This window comes from Triticum urartu, chromosome 7A (assembly GCF_056163025.1).
Source record: "Triticum urartu cultivar PI428250 chromosome 7A, HENAU_Tu73, whole genome shotgun sequence".
Lineage (NCBI taxonomy): Eukaryota > Viridiplantae > Streptophyta > Magnoliopsida > Poales > Poaceae > Triticum > Triticum urartu.
This window is the reverse complement of record NC_141879.1, coordinates 506,270,927-506,290,683: the sequence shown is the minus strand read 5'-3', so window position 1 is coordinate 506,290,683 and position 19,757 is coordinate 506,270,927. Positions and strand designations below refer to the sequence as shown.

Sequence of the window (19,757 nt, the reverse complement as noted above, 5' to 3'; positions counted from 1 at the left end):
ACCGAAGGTTGTTCAGAGTCCCGGATGAGATCACGGACATGACGAGGAGTCTCGAAATGGTCGAGACATAAAGATTCATATATTGGAAGGCTACATTCGTACACCGGAATGGTTCGGGTCGTTTCGGATAAGTTTCGGAGTACCGGGGGTTACCGAACCCCCCCCCCCCCGGGGAAGTTATTGGGCCTCATGCGCCTAATGGTGGAAGAGAGGAGGTAGGCTAAGGTGTGGCGCGCCCCTCCCCCCTAGCCCAAACCAAATTGGACTAGGTCTAGGGGGTCGGGTCCCCTTTCCTTCTCTTCTTCCTCTCCTTCCTTCTTCTCCTACTAGGACTAGGAAAGGGGGGAACCTACTCCTACGAGGAGTTGGATTCCCTCCTTGGGCGTGCCCCTTGTGGCCAGCCCCCATCCTCCTCCCCTCCTTTATATACGGGGAAGGGGGCACCCCATAGACACACAAGTTGATCTTTAGCCGTGTGCGGTGCCCCCCTCCACAGTTTTACACGTCGGTCATATTGTCGTAGTGCTTAGGCGAAGCCCTACGTCGGTAACTTCATCATCACCGTCGACACGCCGTCGTGCTGACAGGAACTCACCCTCGGCCTCAGCTAGATCAAGAGTACGAGGGACGTCACCAAGCTGAACGTGTGCAGATCGCGGAGGTGCCGTGCGTTCGGTACTTGATTGTTTGGATCGCGAAGACGTTCGACTACATCAACCACGTTACTGAACGCTTCCGCTTTCGGTCTACGAGGGTACGTAGACACACTTTCCCCTCTCGTTGCTATGCATCTCCTAGATAGATCTTGCGTGATCGTAGATTTTTTTTTGAAATATTGCGTTCCCCAACAGTTCTTCCATGTCAATGCATGCAATCAATTGATCCGAGCATTCTTGAAAACCCCCTTGCCTCTCCAATAGCCAACAACTTCTCTGTGTCTTGCGCATTTGGTTCTCTGAGATACTTAGGTCCAAACACCTCCACCATGGCATGGGCAAACGTGACCGTAGTCTTCAGGCACGTGCTCTCCCCCATCCTGACAATCTCACCAACGACATCTGCAATAGTACCAAGTGCAAGCATCCTCAGAGCAGTCATGCACTTCTGTTTGGCCGAGAAAGAGAGTTAGCCACAGCAATCCCTTGTGAGTTTGAAGTAGTCGTCGTGTGCCTCCACTCCCTCCACAATGCGCAAAAACTATGGTTTTCACATGAGAAAACGGTGACAAAACCATGGATCATCCGGAAAAGTAGGTCTGGGAGCAAAATAGTCCTTTTGCAGTAGGTTTTCTCCGGACACTGTGTCTCGGTTGATCACTCTTCTCCCTTTTATTGAGGCCTTAAAGTTGAGAATATACTCCACTTGCCAGTTCATTTCCTCTTGCATGCTCATGAGCATAATCATGTCCACCTCTTCAACCGAATCCGACGAATCGAAGAACTCATCTTGAATCATTTGGTCAAGATCTATTGGTCCATACCCCTCGTCCTCCGAAGCATCAGAATCCATCGTTTTACCTAACAAAATCATTAAAAAATCCGGACGGACAATGTGTCGAACACATCAAGTGCAAGGTAGAGCCAGAGAGCTGCCAGACATAACACGGTGGCGTCCAGGCCGGCGACGACGTGCCCCGCGGCGAGGACGAGAGGGATCTTCCAGAGCTGGCAGCGGAGAACCTGGGAATGGCTGTACAGCCGGCGCGGCGGCGTAGCGCAAGACGGGCGGCGCGGAGGAGGAATAAGAGAGATAGCAAATGGATCCGGCTGGTCTTCGGGTGGATTTAGGGCAATTTGGCATGGGGTCGGGTTGTCGGGTCCGACGTGGAGGACGTGCCCGGGCGCCCCCATATCCGCCCCATATTGGGGCAGGATATGAGGGGCGCCGGTCAGCCCGGGCGTTTGAGGGCCGTTTGAGGGGCCCGCCTGGGTCAAACAATATTGACCGGACAGTGAGCGGGCGGCCATCCTGGGCGTATAAGGTGGGTTTGAGGCGCCCGGGTGTAGATGCTCTTACAACTTTGAAAAGAAAGAACAAACAAAAAACTAATAATTACCATCCAAAAAGAGGGAGCTGCTACACGTCGGCCCGCGGATCTTTTGAAAATATTCGTCACCTCACGAGCGGGCGGATCTGACAAACTAAGTGGCTAAGGATCACCATCTACAATTGCAACACATGCCGTGTTGCAGAATGTTTTCACAACATGCCTATGTTGTGGATTTTTTTAACATAAATCATTTTGCAAAAAATATCTTGTTGCAATTTAATTTTTGCAACAGAGGTGGCATTGAAATATAGTTTGTTTATATCAGAGGTCTTGTTACAATTATTTTTGCAACAAACAGAAACACACTGTAGTGAGAAGCAAGCAGCGACCACGTCGCCCGAAAGAAAGGCCGGTGCACCCTCGGGACGGCGGAGCAACGGTGGACGCAGCTCCTCGCGGTGGACACGGGCGCCGGTGCTCCCCTGGGACGGCGGATGCAACTCGTCTGGCCACCTCCTGCATCATGTTACCATGTCTCCAAAAAATTGAAATAAAGACAAACAACGTATTGCAGCATCCGGCCACGATCAAATGGCGCAAACCACTTACTCCTCTTGCCACACCTTCCGTCACATGCTCGCTCCGACTAAGTTTTGATGTAGCGATAATAATCGTCATCATTATAACTTAATTAAAAAGAAACCACCGGAGCTAGCCGGCCCTTTGGATGCTTCCTCCTTGACTGCACAACCAAGCAACCATCCATAGCATTGACTTGCTCAAAATTGCAGCCCATAGTAGCACCACAACAAGCATAGTTATCACCTTCAAAATGCCTCACACAGGTTCAACAGCTGCACAAGATAAATTGTTTGGGAGGGGTGCCATTTTTTAGCAAACTGTAAACGCACTCACCAGTGGCACAAATAATCCAAATGCAACAAATAATTCATTTTCAAGTAAAAATGAATGAATTAAAAAAATATAAACACACTATCTCCCAGCTAGCTATCAAGGATGGTCAATGAGATCCTCATGCAACTGACTATGGCCTTCGATTCTGCTCTGGTTGATTGTCGAATGACCCATTGATCTGCAATCTGGACGCTTTCTCAACCATCAACACAATCTCATTGTCTTTGGTGTCCATGACCTGACTCTCAGACTCAGAGCTCTAAGACGACGACGAATCATCGAAAAACTCATCTACCATCGGATCCATCTACATAAATTGTGAACCTATATCATCTACATAAATTGCGGATCACATAAAGATCAATGTTGACACTTCTTTCATTGCAGGCACGCGTTTGGCTGCGCTGGGAGTGGTTAGCAGGGATTGTTTTGGTGATATTGTCTTCTTAGCTGGCTGCCATTTTCATGGATGCTTGGATGCAGAGGAAGCCGAAGTCCAGGCCCTTTCTTTCGGCCTTAACCAGGCTCGTAAACTGAATTTGAACAAAGTGCAGATGGAGACCGATTGCAAAGCTGTTGTGGCCGCTGTGAATGATAGTAGTGTTAGCAGGGCCAGCTGGTGGGCTTGTTATGAGAAGTCTAAGGATATGATCAAGGAGTTTGGAGTTTGTTCTATTTCCAAAGTCCATAGGGAGAGCAATGTGGCTGCGCATGAGCTTGCTGCCTATGCTAGAGTGAATGGGGATTTCTTTCTTTTAGCTGATGTGCCACAAGCTTCGAAACATGTATTTGCTTTTGATTGTATTTCATACTTATTGATATGAATGAAGCTCTCCCTTTCCTCAAAAAAAATTTGGGGAAAAAACTTTGGGCAACTCGTCAAACACCTTGAGGTCGTGCGATGGAAGAGGTTCCATGGCCGAACGGTGGGAAGCGTGCGCGAGGCTGCGACGAAGCATGGGAAATCCAGGAATGGCTCATTGGAGGCGAGCAAGCCGAACATCGGTTGTCCGAGTGCAGAAGTGGCACAAAACAAAAGTGGTGCATGGATGTGGGTGGTGGCGGAAGGGGAGACGCATCCTGAAATGTCTGTGGCGCCAAAAATGGAGGCCCGCAGGCTCAATTTGGAGCAGACTCCCAAAAATATAGCGTTGGAGCACGCGTTGTGGTGATTTTGCTAGACCCACTTTTTTCGCCAAAACCTCCATACTAGCGATTATTACGGCGATGGGGAATGGCGACTCTGCTAGAGTTGCTTTCACATCCTTTTTTAGATAATAGAGATAGGCCCGGTTACCCGTTTCAACTGAAACACATAATCCTGTGCTAATTAAACCTATTAAGCTACGCGTGAAGGGCGGCCAACCAGCTATGTCACGTGGCGCAAGATGGTTGGCCGCGGTGTGAGGCGGGGAATTTTTTTAAATGTTCCTTTTCCTTTTTAGATGGAGGTGATGACCCCACATATTTTTTTAAGTGGAGCGCTACGCAAAGTGGCGCTTGCTGGTAGGTTGCGTTGGTGATTTTTCTTTTCCTTTTTACTTCTTTTTCTAGATGGAGGTAAGATTTTTTCTAATATGTTTTTCTACATGAAGGTGAGGACTATAAGTATTATTTCAAATGAAAACATACGCACAACTTCCTCTCAAGCGGCGCCATTTGGTGACGCCCCGACAACTAGTTATAAGTCCAACTATGGCACAAGTCGTACACATGCATATTTGACACATATTTTAACCCCCCCACCCACCCACCCCTGCGCACAAGAAGAAGCTTTGTTTTTGCGGTCATCAATGATCTTCTATGCTGGATTGAGCTCCTTATCAAAAGCTTCCTTGACACTAAACAATTTAGAAGGAAAATTTTCTTTTAGAGTCTTTTTTGGAAAAGGAGGATAGACCCCGGCCTCTGCATCTGGACGATGCATGCGGCCATCTTATTAAATATTCACAGAGGCCATACAAAGTAATACATCAGCCAACCTGAAGCTATCATCTAGGAAACACCTGTTGCTACTCCTATCCCATTGATAAAGGTGTGCTGAATATTCGGGCCAAATACCAAACGGACATCACACCAAACCCTAACATCTAAAGCCGGATGCCCCAGCCCAGCCACATACCGGGATTGGGTCCCATACCGGACCGACCCACTCTCAGAGGCTACCGCCGCCATCTTCCACCGGTCCATCTCCAGAGCAGAAACTGACCCATCGACCTTGCCTGGCCTACCATCGAAGCCACCACGATGCTAAACAACTCCACCATCTTGCACGTATCCGTCCACACGTGTTCGTCACCAAACCTTCGCAGCACCATGCCACCGGTATCCGCCGTCGGCCTTGCGGTGGATGAGACACCGCTCTTCCGCTTGTCCCCACTAGTAGAACAAGGGCCATTTGTCTCGGTTTGTAAGGCCCATTTGTCCTGGTTGGGGAACCGGGACTAAAGGGTCGGTACTAAAGCCCTACACCTTTAGTCCCGGTTCTTACACCAACCGGGACAGATGGGGCTCCACGTGGCCGCTGCGGCTTGCCCTGGCAGGGGGCCTTTTGTCCCGGTTGGTAGCACCAACCGGGACCAACATGCTACCACGTGTCAGCAGTTCAGTGGCTAGGGTTTTTGTTTTTTTTCTGAAAGGGGGGGGGGGTGGGTTGGGGATTTTTGTAGGGTTAATTTAGGTGTTTCAGATGCTGTGTTAGCTAGCTAATAGAGAGAAGTGTCCTCTTTTATCTCCGTGCTTGGTCGACGCTACGTACTATATGTATAGAGAGGACTCGACACGCTATAGCTAGTAAGCAAATTAATGAAGGAAACCATTAAGTATAGAAGTTCGTCATGAACATATGCATGCAGAGAGAAGTGATATCGACCTCTCCTTCTCCGAGAGATTGGTCGAACAACAAGTTTTCGTATATCTATCCGACGCTACTGGTTACATATATATATATATATATACAATATAAGATCTCTTGTAATCCCCTAACATCTAAACTCAACTTCCACATGGTATTCTCCGGGTTTATTGATGACATGATCAAGAAAGAATCCCGCCAATTCCTCTTGAATTGCTTTCATGCGATCTTGTGGTAGGAGTTCATCCCGCATCTGCCACGTCTAATTTGAAGAAGGGGGTCAATACATATATATGTATGAAACTCAACAGAAATGATAGTGTAATAAAATGAAATTCTGAATATTATTGCTTATGCACATCAAATTGTCTTTTAGAGTAGCCCCGCTTATTTTTGCAAGTCGCGTTGTAGATTGATATGTCTCCAACGTATCTATAATTTTTGATTGTTCCATGCTATTATATTATCTGTTTTGGATGTTAATGGGCTTTATTTTACACTTATATATTATTTTCGGGACTAACCTATTAACCCAAGGCCCAGTGCAAATTGCTGTTATTTTTTCCTATTTCGGTGTTTCGCAGAAAATGAAAATCAAACGGAATCCAAACAGAATAAAACCTTCGGGAGAGTTATTTTTGGAACAAACGTGATCCATAGGACTTGGAGTGGACGTCAAGAAACAACTGAGGAGGCCACGAGGCAGGGGGCGCGCCTACCCCCTGGGCGCCCCCTCCCCCCTCGTGGGCCCCGCATTGCTCCACTGACCTACTTCTTCCTCCTATATATATTCATATACCCCGAAAACATCCAGGAGCACCACGAAACCATATTTCCACTGCCACAACCTTCTGTACCCAAGAGATCCCATCTTGGGGCCTTTTCCGGAGCTCCGCTGGAGGGGGCATCGATCACGGAGGGCCTCTACATCAACTCCATGGCCTCTCCGATGATGTGTGAGTAGTTTGCTTCAGACCTTCGGGTCCATAGCTAGTAGCTAGATGGCTTCTTCTCTCTCCTTGTATCTCAATACAATGTTCTCCTCGATCTTCTTGGAGATCTATTCGATGTATCTCTTTTTGCGGTGTGTTTGTTGAGATCCGATGAATTGTGGGTTTATGATCAAGTCTATCTATGAACAATATTTGAATCTTCTCTGAATTCTTTTATGCATGATAGGTTATCTTTGCAAGTCTCTTCGAATTATCAGTTTGGTTTGGCCTACTAGATTGATCCTTCTTGTAATGGGAGAAGTGCTTAGCTTTGGGTTCAATATTGCGGTGCTCGATCCCAGTGACAGAAAGGGAAACGACACGTATTGTATTGTTGCCATCGAGGATAAAAAGATGGGGTTTATATCATATTGCTTGAGTTTATCCCTCTACATCATGTCATCTTACCTAATGCGTTACTCTGTTCTTATGAACTTAATACTCTAGATGCATGCTGGATAGCGGTCGATGTGTGGAGTAATAGTAGTAGATGCAGGCAGGAGTCGGTCTACTTGCCACGGACGTGAAGCCTATATACATGATCATGCCTAGATATTCTCATAATTATTCGCTTTTCTATCAATTGCTCGACAGTAATTCGTTCACCCACCGTAAACTTATGCTATCTTGAGAGAAGTCACTAGTGAAACCTATGGCCCCTGGGTCTATTCCCATCATATTAATCTTCCGTTATCAAGTTATTCCTTGCACCGTTTATTTTGTAATCTTTACTTTTTATCTTTATTATAAAAATACCAAAAATATTATCTTATCATATCTATCAGATCTCACTCTCGTAAGTGACCGTGAAGGGATTGACAACCCCTTTATCGCGTTGGTTGTGAGGTTCTTATTTGTTTGTGTAGGTACGAGGGACTTGGGTGTGGCCTCCTACTGGATTGATACCTTGGTTCTCAAAAACTAAGGGAAATACTTACGCTACTTTGCTGCATCACCCTTTCCTCTTCAAGGGAAAACCAACGCAGTGCTCAAGAGGTAGCAAGAAGGATTTCTGGCACCGTTGCCGGGGAGTCTACGCACAAGTCAAGACATACAAGGTACCCATCACAAACTCTTATCCCTCGCATTACATTATTTGCCATTTGCCTCTCGTTTTCCTCTCCCCCACTTCACCCTTGCCGTTTTATTCGCCCTCCTTTTCCGTTCCCCTTCTCTTTTCTAGTTCATCTCTTTTCGCTTGCTTGCTTGTTTACTGTGATGGCTTTACCAAAATGTGTTGATCCTCACCTTAGAAGGTTGGAAGAAATCAAAAACAACATTATAAGTTTTATGTCCTTGCACTTTGAGCATAATAATTTCTTTAGAAACGAGCTTAAAGAACAAAAAGGTTTTTTCGGTTTCATGAATAAAGAGCTCGATGACATGTCTAAGGAATTTTATGGTTTAAAATCTCAGTTTGCTCATCTTGAAAAATTAATTGCCCAAATTTTTGATAAGCAGGCCACCTTAGTTAATAAGATGGCCGCTAAACCAGAAGAGTTAAATAATAAGGATGAAGATCTAAAAGTTATTGATGTGTCTCCTATTAAATCTTCGTTTTGCAATATGAATCTTGATAATGATGGGACTGGAGATGAGTCAACTTTAGTTAGAAGGCGTCCCAATGATTCAGAGTTTTTAGATCTTGATGCAAAAATTAATAAAAGTGGGATTGGAGAGGTCAAAAATTTAGATAGCAATGAACCTACTATCTTGGATTTCAAGGAATTTAATTATGATAATTGCTCTTTAATAGATTGTATTTCCTTGTTGCAATCCATGCTAAATTCTCTGCATGCTTATAGTCAAAATAAGGCTTTTACTAAACATATCGTTGATGCTTTAATGCAATCTTATGAAGAAAAACTTGAATTGGAAGTTTCTATCCCTAGAAAACTTTATGATGAGTGGGAACCTACTATTAAAATTAAAATTAAAGATCATGGATGCTTTCATTTGTGTGATTTGGGTGCTAGTGTTTCCATGATTCCTAAAACCTTGTGTGATTTGCTAGGTTTCCCTGAATTTGAGGATTGTTCTTTAAACTTGCATCTTGCGGATTCCACCATTAAGAAACCTATGGGAAGAATTAATGATGTTCTTATTGTTGCAAATAGGAATTATGTACCCGTAGATTTCATTGTCCTTGATATATATTGCAATCCTTCATGTCCTATTATTCTTGGTAGACCTTTCCTTAGAACAATTGGTGCAATTATTGATATGCAAGAAGGGAATATTAGATTCCAAATTCCGTTAAGGAAAGGCATGGAACACTTTCCTAGAAAGAAAATTAAATTACCTTATGAATCTATTATGAGATCCACTTATGGATTGCCTATCAACGATGGCAATACCTAGATCTATCCTTGCTTTTATGCCTAGCTAGGGCGTTAAACGATGGCGCTTGTTGGGAGGCAACCAAATTTTATTTTTGTTCCTTGCTTTTTGATTCTGTTTAGTATAAATAATTCATCTAGTCTCTGTTTATATGTGGTTTTATGCTTTTAATTAGTGTTTGTGCCAAGTAAAACCTTTGGGAAGACTTGGGGAAAGTCTTTGCAATCTTGCTGTAAAAAACAGAAAATTTAGCGCTCACGAGATTTGCTGCCATTTTTTACTGGAGAGTGATATTTAGTTAATTATTTTTTCAGATGATTAATATATACATTCCTCACGTCCAGAAATTTATTTTATAATTTTTGTGGTTCCCGAAGTAGTCGAAACCTACATATTACTACAGACTGTTCTGTTTTTGACAGATTCTGTTTTTCGTGTGTTGTTTGCTTTTTTTGATGAATCTATGAGTAGTATCGGAGGCTATGAACCATAGAAAAGTTGGAATGCAGTAGGTTTAACACCAATATAAACAAAGAATGAGTTCATTACAGTACCTTAAGTGGTGTTTTTTTTACTAACGGAGCTCACGAGATTTTCTGTCTAAGTTTTGTGTTGTGAAGTTTTCAAGTTTTGGGTAAAGATTTGATGGATTATGGAACAAGGAGTGGTAAGAGCCTAAGCTTGGGAATGCCCAAGGCACCCCACAGAAAAATCCAAGGACAACCAAAAGCCTAAGCTTGGGGATGCCCCGGAAGGCATCCCCTCTTTTGTCTTCGTCTATCGGTAACTTTACTTGGAGCTATATTTTTATTCACCACATGATATGTGTTTTGCTTGGAGCGTCTTGTATGATTTGAGTCTTTGATTTTTAGTTTACCACAATCATCCTTGATGTACACACCTTTTGGGAGAGACACACATGAATTGGAATTTATTAGAATACTCTATGTGCTTCACTTATATCTTTTGAGCTATGTTGGGGATATTACTGTTGGGCGTAAACCGGCCAGGAGTAGCCGGATTAACTTTCTGAAGGTTACAAGCCCATGAAGACGTAAGAGTGATGGCGCTTTATGAAGGCCCAAGTCCCAAAGGCGAGTTAAGGCCTGTAGATGTAAACTGACCTTATTATGTAACTTGCATTGTAAGATAGGAAGTATAGAGACCGAACCGGACACGTTTATGATCCGGCTTCGGGACTCTGTAAACCGGCGGGCGTCAACCTATGTATATAAAGGGACGACCCGGTAGCGGTTTAGGGACAAGAGACAACAACTCGAGAGCCAGTCAAAGCGGATTCGCTCCCTGGTCATTGAAACCCTAGCAATACCAATCACAACTAGACGTAGGCTTTACCTTCATCGAAGGGGCCGAACTAGTATAAAACACCCCGTGTCCCCTTGTCCAGTTTAACCCCTTTAAGCTAACCCGTTGCGATGGCTCCACGATTAAGTCCTTTCACAAGGACATCTGCCGTGACAAACCCACGACAGCTGGCACCCACCGTGGGGCTATCACACGATGGTTTCGAGTTCTTAAAGTGCAGCTTTGATGGACTCAAGGGATACGCTGTGGGCCGGATGACGAAGAGTCGTCGCGGCAAGCTCTACATCGACAATGCAGGATGGGGCCCCGAGGCCGATTCAATCGAATACGGGTACCGGGTCCCCTTTGGTGGGATTCACGCCTTCATCGGCAAGATTGGCGAACCGGGCCCCGAGCCGGACACCTGCACCGACATCATCAAGACGGCTCAGCGTGCAAGCCCTTCCCCGGTTCAGCCCATGGCAAAGCATGTTTTCGTAGGTGTCATTCATGGAGCAGAATATGAGGACAGACCGGCATCCGATGGAGAAACCGTAGTCCGCTCCGATGACGAATATTCTGGAGAAACCGAATCGCTCTATCAGTTGCAGGATGGCCGGATTAGTGGAGATTCCGAGGGCAACAGTATTCTGGACTCCCCTGATCTGCCAAACCGGGCCGCTATCTTCATGGCCGGTACACAGACAGCGCCCCACTCATCAACCACCGGAGTAATGCTCTCCGATTCAGCAATAGCCACGCCGACGGGGGCAGGGAGCTCTGCGCCACCTCCGGCTCAAGTTCTGTCTCACTTGTTCAACACTTTGGCAACATTGATGGCCGCAGAGGTGGATGCAGCAGCCCGAGATCAGCACAACACAGAGATCGCAAAGGTGAAAGATCAGATAACTCAGGCTAAAGCGGACCTAGCGGCAGAGAATGCTAGGATGGCTACAGAACGGGCCGAGTTGGAAGCTCAGGCCTACCGGCTTAGGCTGGATGAGAATGCTTCAGAGGAAGTCATGAGAAGAAGATACCGATCGCATCTCCCGCCGAGCTATGAGCCAAGAAATCTCTTCAATACGCCCGGAGCAGGAACTAGTAACCAACCAATATTCAACCGGACGGAGGCACCAGGGACAGGAGCGTCGGTTCAGCCACGCACGATGGACCCGCCTCGTCAGAACAACATCGTGCCACAGTATGTTCCAACACCTCCCGGGCATTACTCCAACCCGTTGGACAACATTGTGGCCGCCACTTCATGATTGGCAGCCCTCCCAACCGACGGCGAGTCACCAGTAGTGGTTGAGGCACGACGGGCCAGAGATCTCCTTCAAACAGCTCTAAACCAGCAGCAGGCTTGTTCGCACAGTTGTGAGAGGATTCATTCCACCCCCCGTCCAAGCCGGAGCTACAGCAGGCATGTTGAGGATGAACCGGCCGTGTCAAGCAGTGCACGTCGCCGTAACTCACCGCGAGGGCACAACCCGGCCAGGGGAGGTGCTAATGCGCAGGATGTGGTGGATCATGGTCGCGCATGTCGAGAGGCCGAGTTAGCAGCTCTGCACGGAGCCCGTCAAACCACGCCGGTTCACCCTACCACTTCAGTAGAGCCAGGTGTGGTATTCAGTTCCTTAGGGGTGCCGTGTCTCACCCCCGCTTTGCGTAATGTGCGACTACCCAAGGATTTCAAAGGACCTCGTAAGGTACCCAATTACACCGCCGATCTGCAACCAGAGGCATGGGTTGAAAGTTACAAGATGGCAATGGAGATGTTAGATGTGGATGAAGCGGTATGTGCTAAATACTTCACCATGATGTTGGAAGGAACAACTCGTACTTGGCTGAAGAGCTTACCAACTAACTTTGTCAGATCATGGGCCGAATTGAAGCACCGGTTTATCCAGAACTTCAAAGATACTTGTAAGCAGCCCATGTCAATTGTGGATCTGGCCGCTTGTGTCCAAGAGGATGGGGAGTCCACGACCCATTGGGTAAAGCGTGTCTCGGCTATTTTGCATTCATCGGATCGTATCAATGCAGATACCGCAGTGCTAACGTTGGAGGGCAATTGCCGTTTTCTGCCGCTCAAACAAAAGTTAGGAAGGCTCAAACGTCACTGCAATGATATGTCAACGCTTATGGCCACTTTGGTTAAATATGCCGATTCAGATAATACCAAGGACCCTGACTCAGAGGAGGACAAACCGGGGAAAGGGAAAAAGAACGACAACACCAAGGGTCAGCAACATAATCCGGCAGGCCATGGGAACAATGGTAAGTGCAAGGCCGACAACAGTTTGGACTTTGTGGCTAACACCAATGCTCAGGAGAATGGTCAGCGTCGTAAGGGCAAGCAGCCCCAGAGGGGCAGAGGTTCAGGCCCCAATTTGGAGCACCTGTTAAATCAACCCTGTCCAAAGCATGGATCAAAGGAGAAGCCAGCATCGCATCTTTGGAAGGATTGTTATATCATGCGAGATTTCAAGAACTCCAATATGTTTCAGTATGATAATGGCCCACCCGGCGGTTCAGGAGGTGGTTTCCACGGGCTGGGTTACGGAGGCGGCAGCTCCGGTTCAGGATTTCAGGGCAATCAAACCAGACACAACAATCAAGGGAACCAAGGAAACCAGGGAGGTTACAACCATCAGGGGAACCAGCAGCAGCAGCAGTTGGGTTATCAGAGCAGTTAAATAGTGGGCAATATCATGTCTTCACTAATAGCTTGTGTAAGCATGATCAGAAGCTTCACAAGAGGGCAGTGAACTCTGTTGAACAGGCGGTGCCTTAGTATTTGCGCTGGTCTGAGCAACCCATTTTATGAAGTAGAGAGGATCACCCATCCCGGGTTGACAATCCGAGTCATCTAGCCTTAGTGGTGGCCCCTCAAGTTGGGGGATATAAATTCACTAAGGTACTCATGGATGGGGGAAGTAGTATCAACATTTTATATTACGATACCTTCCGTTGTATGGGGTTGACAGATAAGAATCTTAAACCGTCAAACACAATTTTTCATGGTGTGGTGCCTGGTAAGTCTGCATATCCAGTGGGCAAGATAGCCTCAGAGGTGGCTTTTGGAGATGATCATGATTCAAGATCAGAAACATTGACTTTTGAGGTAGTGAAAATCAAAAGTCTGTATCACGCTTTGTTTGGGCGACCGGCTTACGCTAAGTTCATGGCGAGGCCGTGTTATGTTTATCTACAGCTTAAGATGCCAAACCATAAGGGGACCATCACAGTACACGGAAGCAGGAAGATCGCTTTGGAATGTGAGGAAGGTGATGCGGCTTATGCTGAGTCGGTTTGTGCCACGGAGGAGCTAAAGTTTTATAAAGACCAAGTTGATCCGGCAGATATGACTTCTTTGAAAAAGCCAACTACGGAACACGATCTGGTGTTGAAATTTAAATCGGCCACAGATACTAAGATGATTGATTTTGTTCCTGGTGATTCATCCAAGCAGTTCAGCATCAGCGCTAACCTGGATCCCAAATAGGAAAGTGCGCTCATCGAGTTCATCCATGAGAACCGGGACATCTTTTCATGGAAACCTTCTGACATGCCAGGTATACCGAGGGAACTCACTGAGCACACACTTAACATTGATCCTAAGTTTAAACCGGTCCGGTAGTTTCTCCGCCGCTTCAATGAAGAAAGGTGCAAGGCTATTGGTGAAGAGGTAGCTTGGTTGTTGGCCGCAAGGTTTATCGTGGAGGTCTTTCACCCGGAGTGGTTGGCTAATCCGGTGTTGGTTCTTAAGAAAAATGGCACTTGGCGTATGTGTGTAGATTACACAGACTTGAACAAGGCTTGCCCTGCAGATCCCTTTTCCCTCCCCCATATTGATCAGATTATTGATGCTACGGTGGGTTGTGATCGTTCGTGTTTTCTGGACGCTTATTCTGGTTATCATCAGATCAAAATGGCAGTTAAGGACCAGGAGAAGACGGCTTTTATAACTCCTTTTGGAGCCTTCTGCTATGTCTCTATGCCTTTTGGGCTCAAGAGTGCCCAGGCGACTTATCAACGCTGTGTTCAGAATTGTCTTCATAAGCAGATTGGGCGCAATGTTCATGCGTATGTAGATGATATTGTGATAAAGTCCAGGAAGGAGGAAACATTGATAGATGATTTGAGAGAAACCTTTGACAACCTTCGGGTTTACAAGATGATGCTCAATCCGGAGAAGTGTGTCTTTGGTGTCCCGGCAGGCAAACTCTTGGGTTTTCTGGTGTCAAACAGAGGCATTGAGGCTAATCCGGAAAAGATCACATCAATTACATCTTTGGCTAAACCGGCGTGTATCAATGACGTTCAACGTTTGGCCGGCCGGATTGTGGCTTTGAGCCGGTTTATCAGTCGTATTGGGGAGAAGGCTATCCCTCTATATCAGATGCTAAAGTAAACAAATGATTTTGTCTGGAGTGAGGCGGCTGATAAGGCATTGGAGGATCTGAAGAGGCAGTTAGCTGAACCGCCTGTACTTGTAGCCCTGATCGATAAAGAGTCGTTATTGCTGTATGTGGCTGCTAATGCCCGAGCTGTTAGCGTGGCTATTGTGGTGGAGCGCAAGGAAGCTGGAAAGGAATATCCGGTTCAACGGCCGGTTTATTATATCAGTGAGGTGCTCATTGAGTCAAAGCAGAGGTATCCACATTGGCAGAAGCTGGTGTATGGAGTGTTTATGGCAAGCCGGAAGCTCAAACATTATTTTCAAGGTCATCCTATCATAGTGGTCAGTTCAGCACCTCTGGGAGATATCATTCAAAATAGAGAAGCAACTGGCCGGATTGCTAAGTGGGCTATTGAGCTTGGGCCTCACGGGCTCAAATACACGCCTCGCACAGCAATTAAATCCCAAGCGCTCGTGGATTTCATCAATTATTGGACAGAGTTGCAGGCACCAGAGGAAAAGCCAGATAACACGTATTGGACTATTCATTTTGATGGATCCAGACAGTTGGAGGGCTCGGGGGCTGGAGTCATACTAACTTCCCGACGAGGTGACAAGTTTTGTTATGTCATCCGTTTAATGTTCCCTTGTACTAACAATGCAGCTGAGTATGAGGCCTTACTCCACGGTCTTCGGATGGCTAAGGAGATGAACTTAAGCCGGGTTAAGTGCTTTGGGAATTCAGATCTGGTGGCTCAATAGGTGTCTGGCACTTGGGATTCTAAAGACCCACTCATGGCTGCATATGGACGAGAGGTGGACACAGTGGCTGGTCACTTCAAGGGTTATCAGGTGGACCATATAAACCGACAAAAGAACGAAGCGGCATACGCTTTAAGCCGCCTTGGTTCTCAGCGTAAATCGGTACCACCAAATGTCTTTCTTGACGTGTTGCATAATCCGTCGGTCAAGGTACCAACAAAGGAGGAGTTGGCTATTCCTGATCCGGAGGCTCAATTGGTGGCAGCTTTGCATGTCATACTGGATTGGACAATCCCGTACCTGGCTTACATGAACCGGGGCGAGTTACCGGAGGATGAAACCTTGGCCCGACAGGTAATCCGGTGTTCCAAGTCAATGACCATAATCAACGGGGAGTTACATCGTTACAGCGTGACAGGGGCACTTCAGCGTTGTGTCTCTCCTCAGGAGGGTTGTGAGATTTTGCTGGTTAACAGCTCATGCTGATGCTGAGGATTTAGTTAAATGATGTGACGGTTGTCAAAAATTTGCACGTCGTGCTCATATTCCGGCTTAGGAGTTGAGGATGATTCCAATAACGTGGCCGTTTGCGACTTGGGGGCTTGATATGGTTGGACCCTTTAAGCGCTCCAAGGACAAAAATACCCACTTGTTAGTGGCGGTTGACAAATTCACCAAATGGGTGGAAGCAGAGCCAGTCAGTAAGTGTGATGCGGCCACGACGGTTCAGTTCATCAAAAAGGTGATATTCCGGTTTGGTTTTCCACACAGTATTATAACTGATAATGGTACTAATCTGTCAAAGGGAGAGATGGAGGAATTTTGCCAACGTGAGCACATCCGGCTTGATATAGCATCGGTGGCTCACCCCCAATCTAATGGTCAAGCGGAGAGGGCAAATCAAGAAATTTTGAGAGGTATTAAACCCCGGCTTATGGTTCCTTTGAATCGGACACCGGGTTGTTGGGTTGAGGAGTTACCTTCTGTGTTATGGAGCATCAACACCACACCCAACAGATCTACGTGTTACACGCATTTCTTCATGGTTTACGGAGCGGAGGCAGTTCTTCCTAGTGACATACGTCACGACTCGCCCTGTGTGGCAGCTTATATTGAAGCTGATAATGAGACAGCACGTCAGGATTCCCTGGACCTGTTAGATGAGGAGCGTGATCTTGCAGCAGCACGTTCGGCGATTTATCAACAAGATCTCCAACGTTATCACAGCCGCCGGGTTAAGACCAGAACTTTTCAAGAGGGCGATCTGGTGCTCCGGCTCATCCAGGATCAGACTGATATGCACAAATTATCCCCACCTTGGGAAGGACCTTTTGTGGTCAGCAAGAATCTGCACAACGGATCATACTACCTCATTGATGTTCAAGAGCACAAAGACTCACGTAAATCGGAGGAGGAGACCAAGCGGCCGTGGAATATAGCTCTTCTTCGGCCTTACTATACTTGAGCCACAGGCTCTTCATATGTACATATTTATGACAATGTATATATTATATAATAAACCGGAGCCTCGAATAAAGCGGGGTCTCTATTCTTTTTACATCATGTGTGTGCTTACAAGAGTTTCTACTGACAAAGCAGAGTTTTGTTAAACCGGTCTCTGCAGCCGCACGGATATAAAGACAATCACTAGGGGGCTTGGTCATATCTGAACCATAGCTACACCTCTTGATTGGTTTAAATACCACAAAGGGATATCACTAGGGGGCTTGGTTGATATCACACCATAGCTACACCTCTTGATAGGCGTTAAGCCAAAAGGAAATTATGTGGAGCCAAAGAGGGTCTGTTGCATTAAGCACAACTCAAACATAGGTAACCACTGAGCACAGCTCACATGTTACCTGGGGGCTCTTTGCTTCTAAAAGAACAATGAGTTTTGAACCCTTGTAATAGGCTATCAAGCCAGGCTTGGAAGCCAGGTGTATTCACCTAAAACCCCGGGTTATCCTGCCTCTTTAAGTAAGTCACTCCGTCTAGGTAAACCTGGTATGACCCATCGAACGTTTGACAAAGTCAATCCCATGGACCCTGAACTTGTCAAAGTTAAAACGGTGATTGGTTAAAGATTGAGGTCCATCTTAAAAGGCTTTGCAAAATGGTTTAACTCAGCGGCCTGGCAACCTATGAAAAGCCTCGATTTAGGGCATGGCAGCCCATGAAAAGCCTTGCATATTTCTTTTGTATTTGTTGTTTTAACATCTTTGGGTAAGGGATTTATGAATATTTTCTGATAAACCGGTGTTTATTACAAACCCGGCTTGACTTTCAACGCTTAGTTGTCAGTACATGATCAGATTCCAAACCGGTAGCAAACTGCTTCGGTCTGGTTTTGACTAGATGTCACCATTCTTATAAAAACAACTTAATGGCTTTTTAGCCCAATATGATTTCTACATGAATCGGCAAGAGGGCCAGGAGTTATTAACACTCCGGATTAATGTTTTTACCTCTACCATACAAGCAGTTGGTCAGCCAACGAGGTATATCATAGGTATTACTTATTTTATCGGATTACTACAAACTTTGGTTATCCATCCAAGTTGTGTATGGCTTTTGGGCATCATAACCCGTCTAGTGGTAAACCACTAGGATGCTTTTCAGTTTTCATGTGCAGGAACATAAAGGATTATGCATACATGAATTCCAAAAGTGGAGCAAGTTCTCACAATGTCAAAGCACCACAAAACATGCTCGATGGCATGACAGATCAGGGGTTTTTTGCTATCCTATTACAAGAAGCTTCAAAACGGCTCCAATTGAATAATTGTTTCTAAGCAGTTGCACACAATAGCTGGTAAACCGGCGGCCGGTTTAAGATGCTTCATCTGGATGGTTTGACGGTTGAGGATCATTTGTGCAATCACTTCTTCTTCATCCCTCCCCAGATGCTGGAAATCAACCGTTGACCAATCGATTCCGATTAAAGCTTGAAACACGACTTCTTCATGGATAAGGCTAGAGGGGTTAATGTCAGGAGCGTAAGTATGCTTACGGATTGGAGGCACAAGTTCTTCGACTTCATGGATTTCGGCAGGCTATCTCTTCCCTTCAGCATCGTAAGCCAGCTGGAAATGAGATAAATCTGTGTCTTCTGCCAGTTTGCTGGCTATTGGTCGCATCTCCTTTGTTAGCCTTCGGAGATCATCATTGTCGAAGTTTGAACCGTCTTCCTTCACACCTGGATATCCTTTAATGATGTCATCCGCTTCAAGATCCGGAATCCATGCTTTGGCCCGGATTAGTGCGGTCAGCGCTCCTGCTCTTGCGGCTGCCTTCTTCAGTTCAGTAATCCGGGCTGGTAGCATGGCCAGCTTCTCAAGGGTTTCTTTTATCAGTGTTGGTGCCGGTTTATTGTAGGCTGCAGTGCATATAGCACGCTGGGATCCAGAGTAAAGCTGTTCTATTAAGGTGTAAGCCGCTTTAAGCTTCATCCGCATATCAGCGCCCAGATGAGTAATGCGAGTGCCTGTCATGGTTTAATATCAGCCCAACTGGTAAACAATACGATCTCATGAATTGGACAAACAACATAAGGAGATACTTACCAAATACATCGGACGTCATGGCGTTGATTTGCCGCTTCAAACCAGTTAGTTCATCTACAACTGGCTTCAGGGCTGCTTCGGCATCCTCAGCTCTTTTGGTTAAACCGGCCTTTTCGGTTTCCCAGTCAGCACGTTCCTTGTTAAAAGACCCCTTTAGCTTTTCCATAGCTATCAGGGCTTTGGTCAGCTCCTCTTTGGCTTTCACAGCCTCTGCTTGTTGGGACTTCACGTTCTCTTGCAAATCAACAGTTCGGGCATCTCTATTGCTTAGCTCGGCCTATAACAGTGAAGATATGTCAACAACAGGATATGTATTTTCTAAGTACTAAGCGTATAACAAGTTATGCACTTCGTACTTGGGGGCTAATGCCTATTTGCTCTATCGCCAATACATCTTTTATAAGTCTCCAGAACAATGCAAGCATTATCCTTGACACTTGGGGACTAATGTACATCTGTTCAAAACGGACGCATGGATTCAAGACCCGGATTACCTCGCAAAGCTAAACCGGCCTTTGGGGGCTACACTTAGGAAATCTAATTAATTACATTGGTAAAGTATCGGTTTTGTTTTCGCTAAGGACCTGACATTTTGAGGGTCAATAGGAGAGGATTAAAAGTATTACAA

The 19,757-nt window shown here is 46.0% G+C and overlaps 1 protein-coding gene across 1 annotated transcript; it reads right to left on the bottom strand.

Annotated features, from left to right (window-relative positions):
- Nucleotides 1–18,619: 18,619 nt before the first annotated feature.
- Nucleotides 18,620–19,295, bottom strand: LOC147960171 (uncharacterized). Its single transcript, XM_087536246.1, has 2 exons — nucleotides 19,130–19,295; nucleotides 18,620–19,050 (listed from the first exon to the last, which is right to left on the bottom strand). The coding sequence occupies exons 1-2, from the start codon at nucleotides 19,293–19,295 to the stop codon at nucleotides 18,620–18,622; spliced, it is 597 nt and encodes a 198-aa protein (XP_087392372.1).
- Between the last annotated feature and the right edge of the window lie 462 nt (nucleotides 19,296–19,757).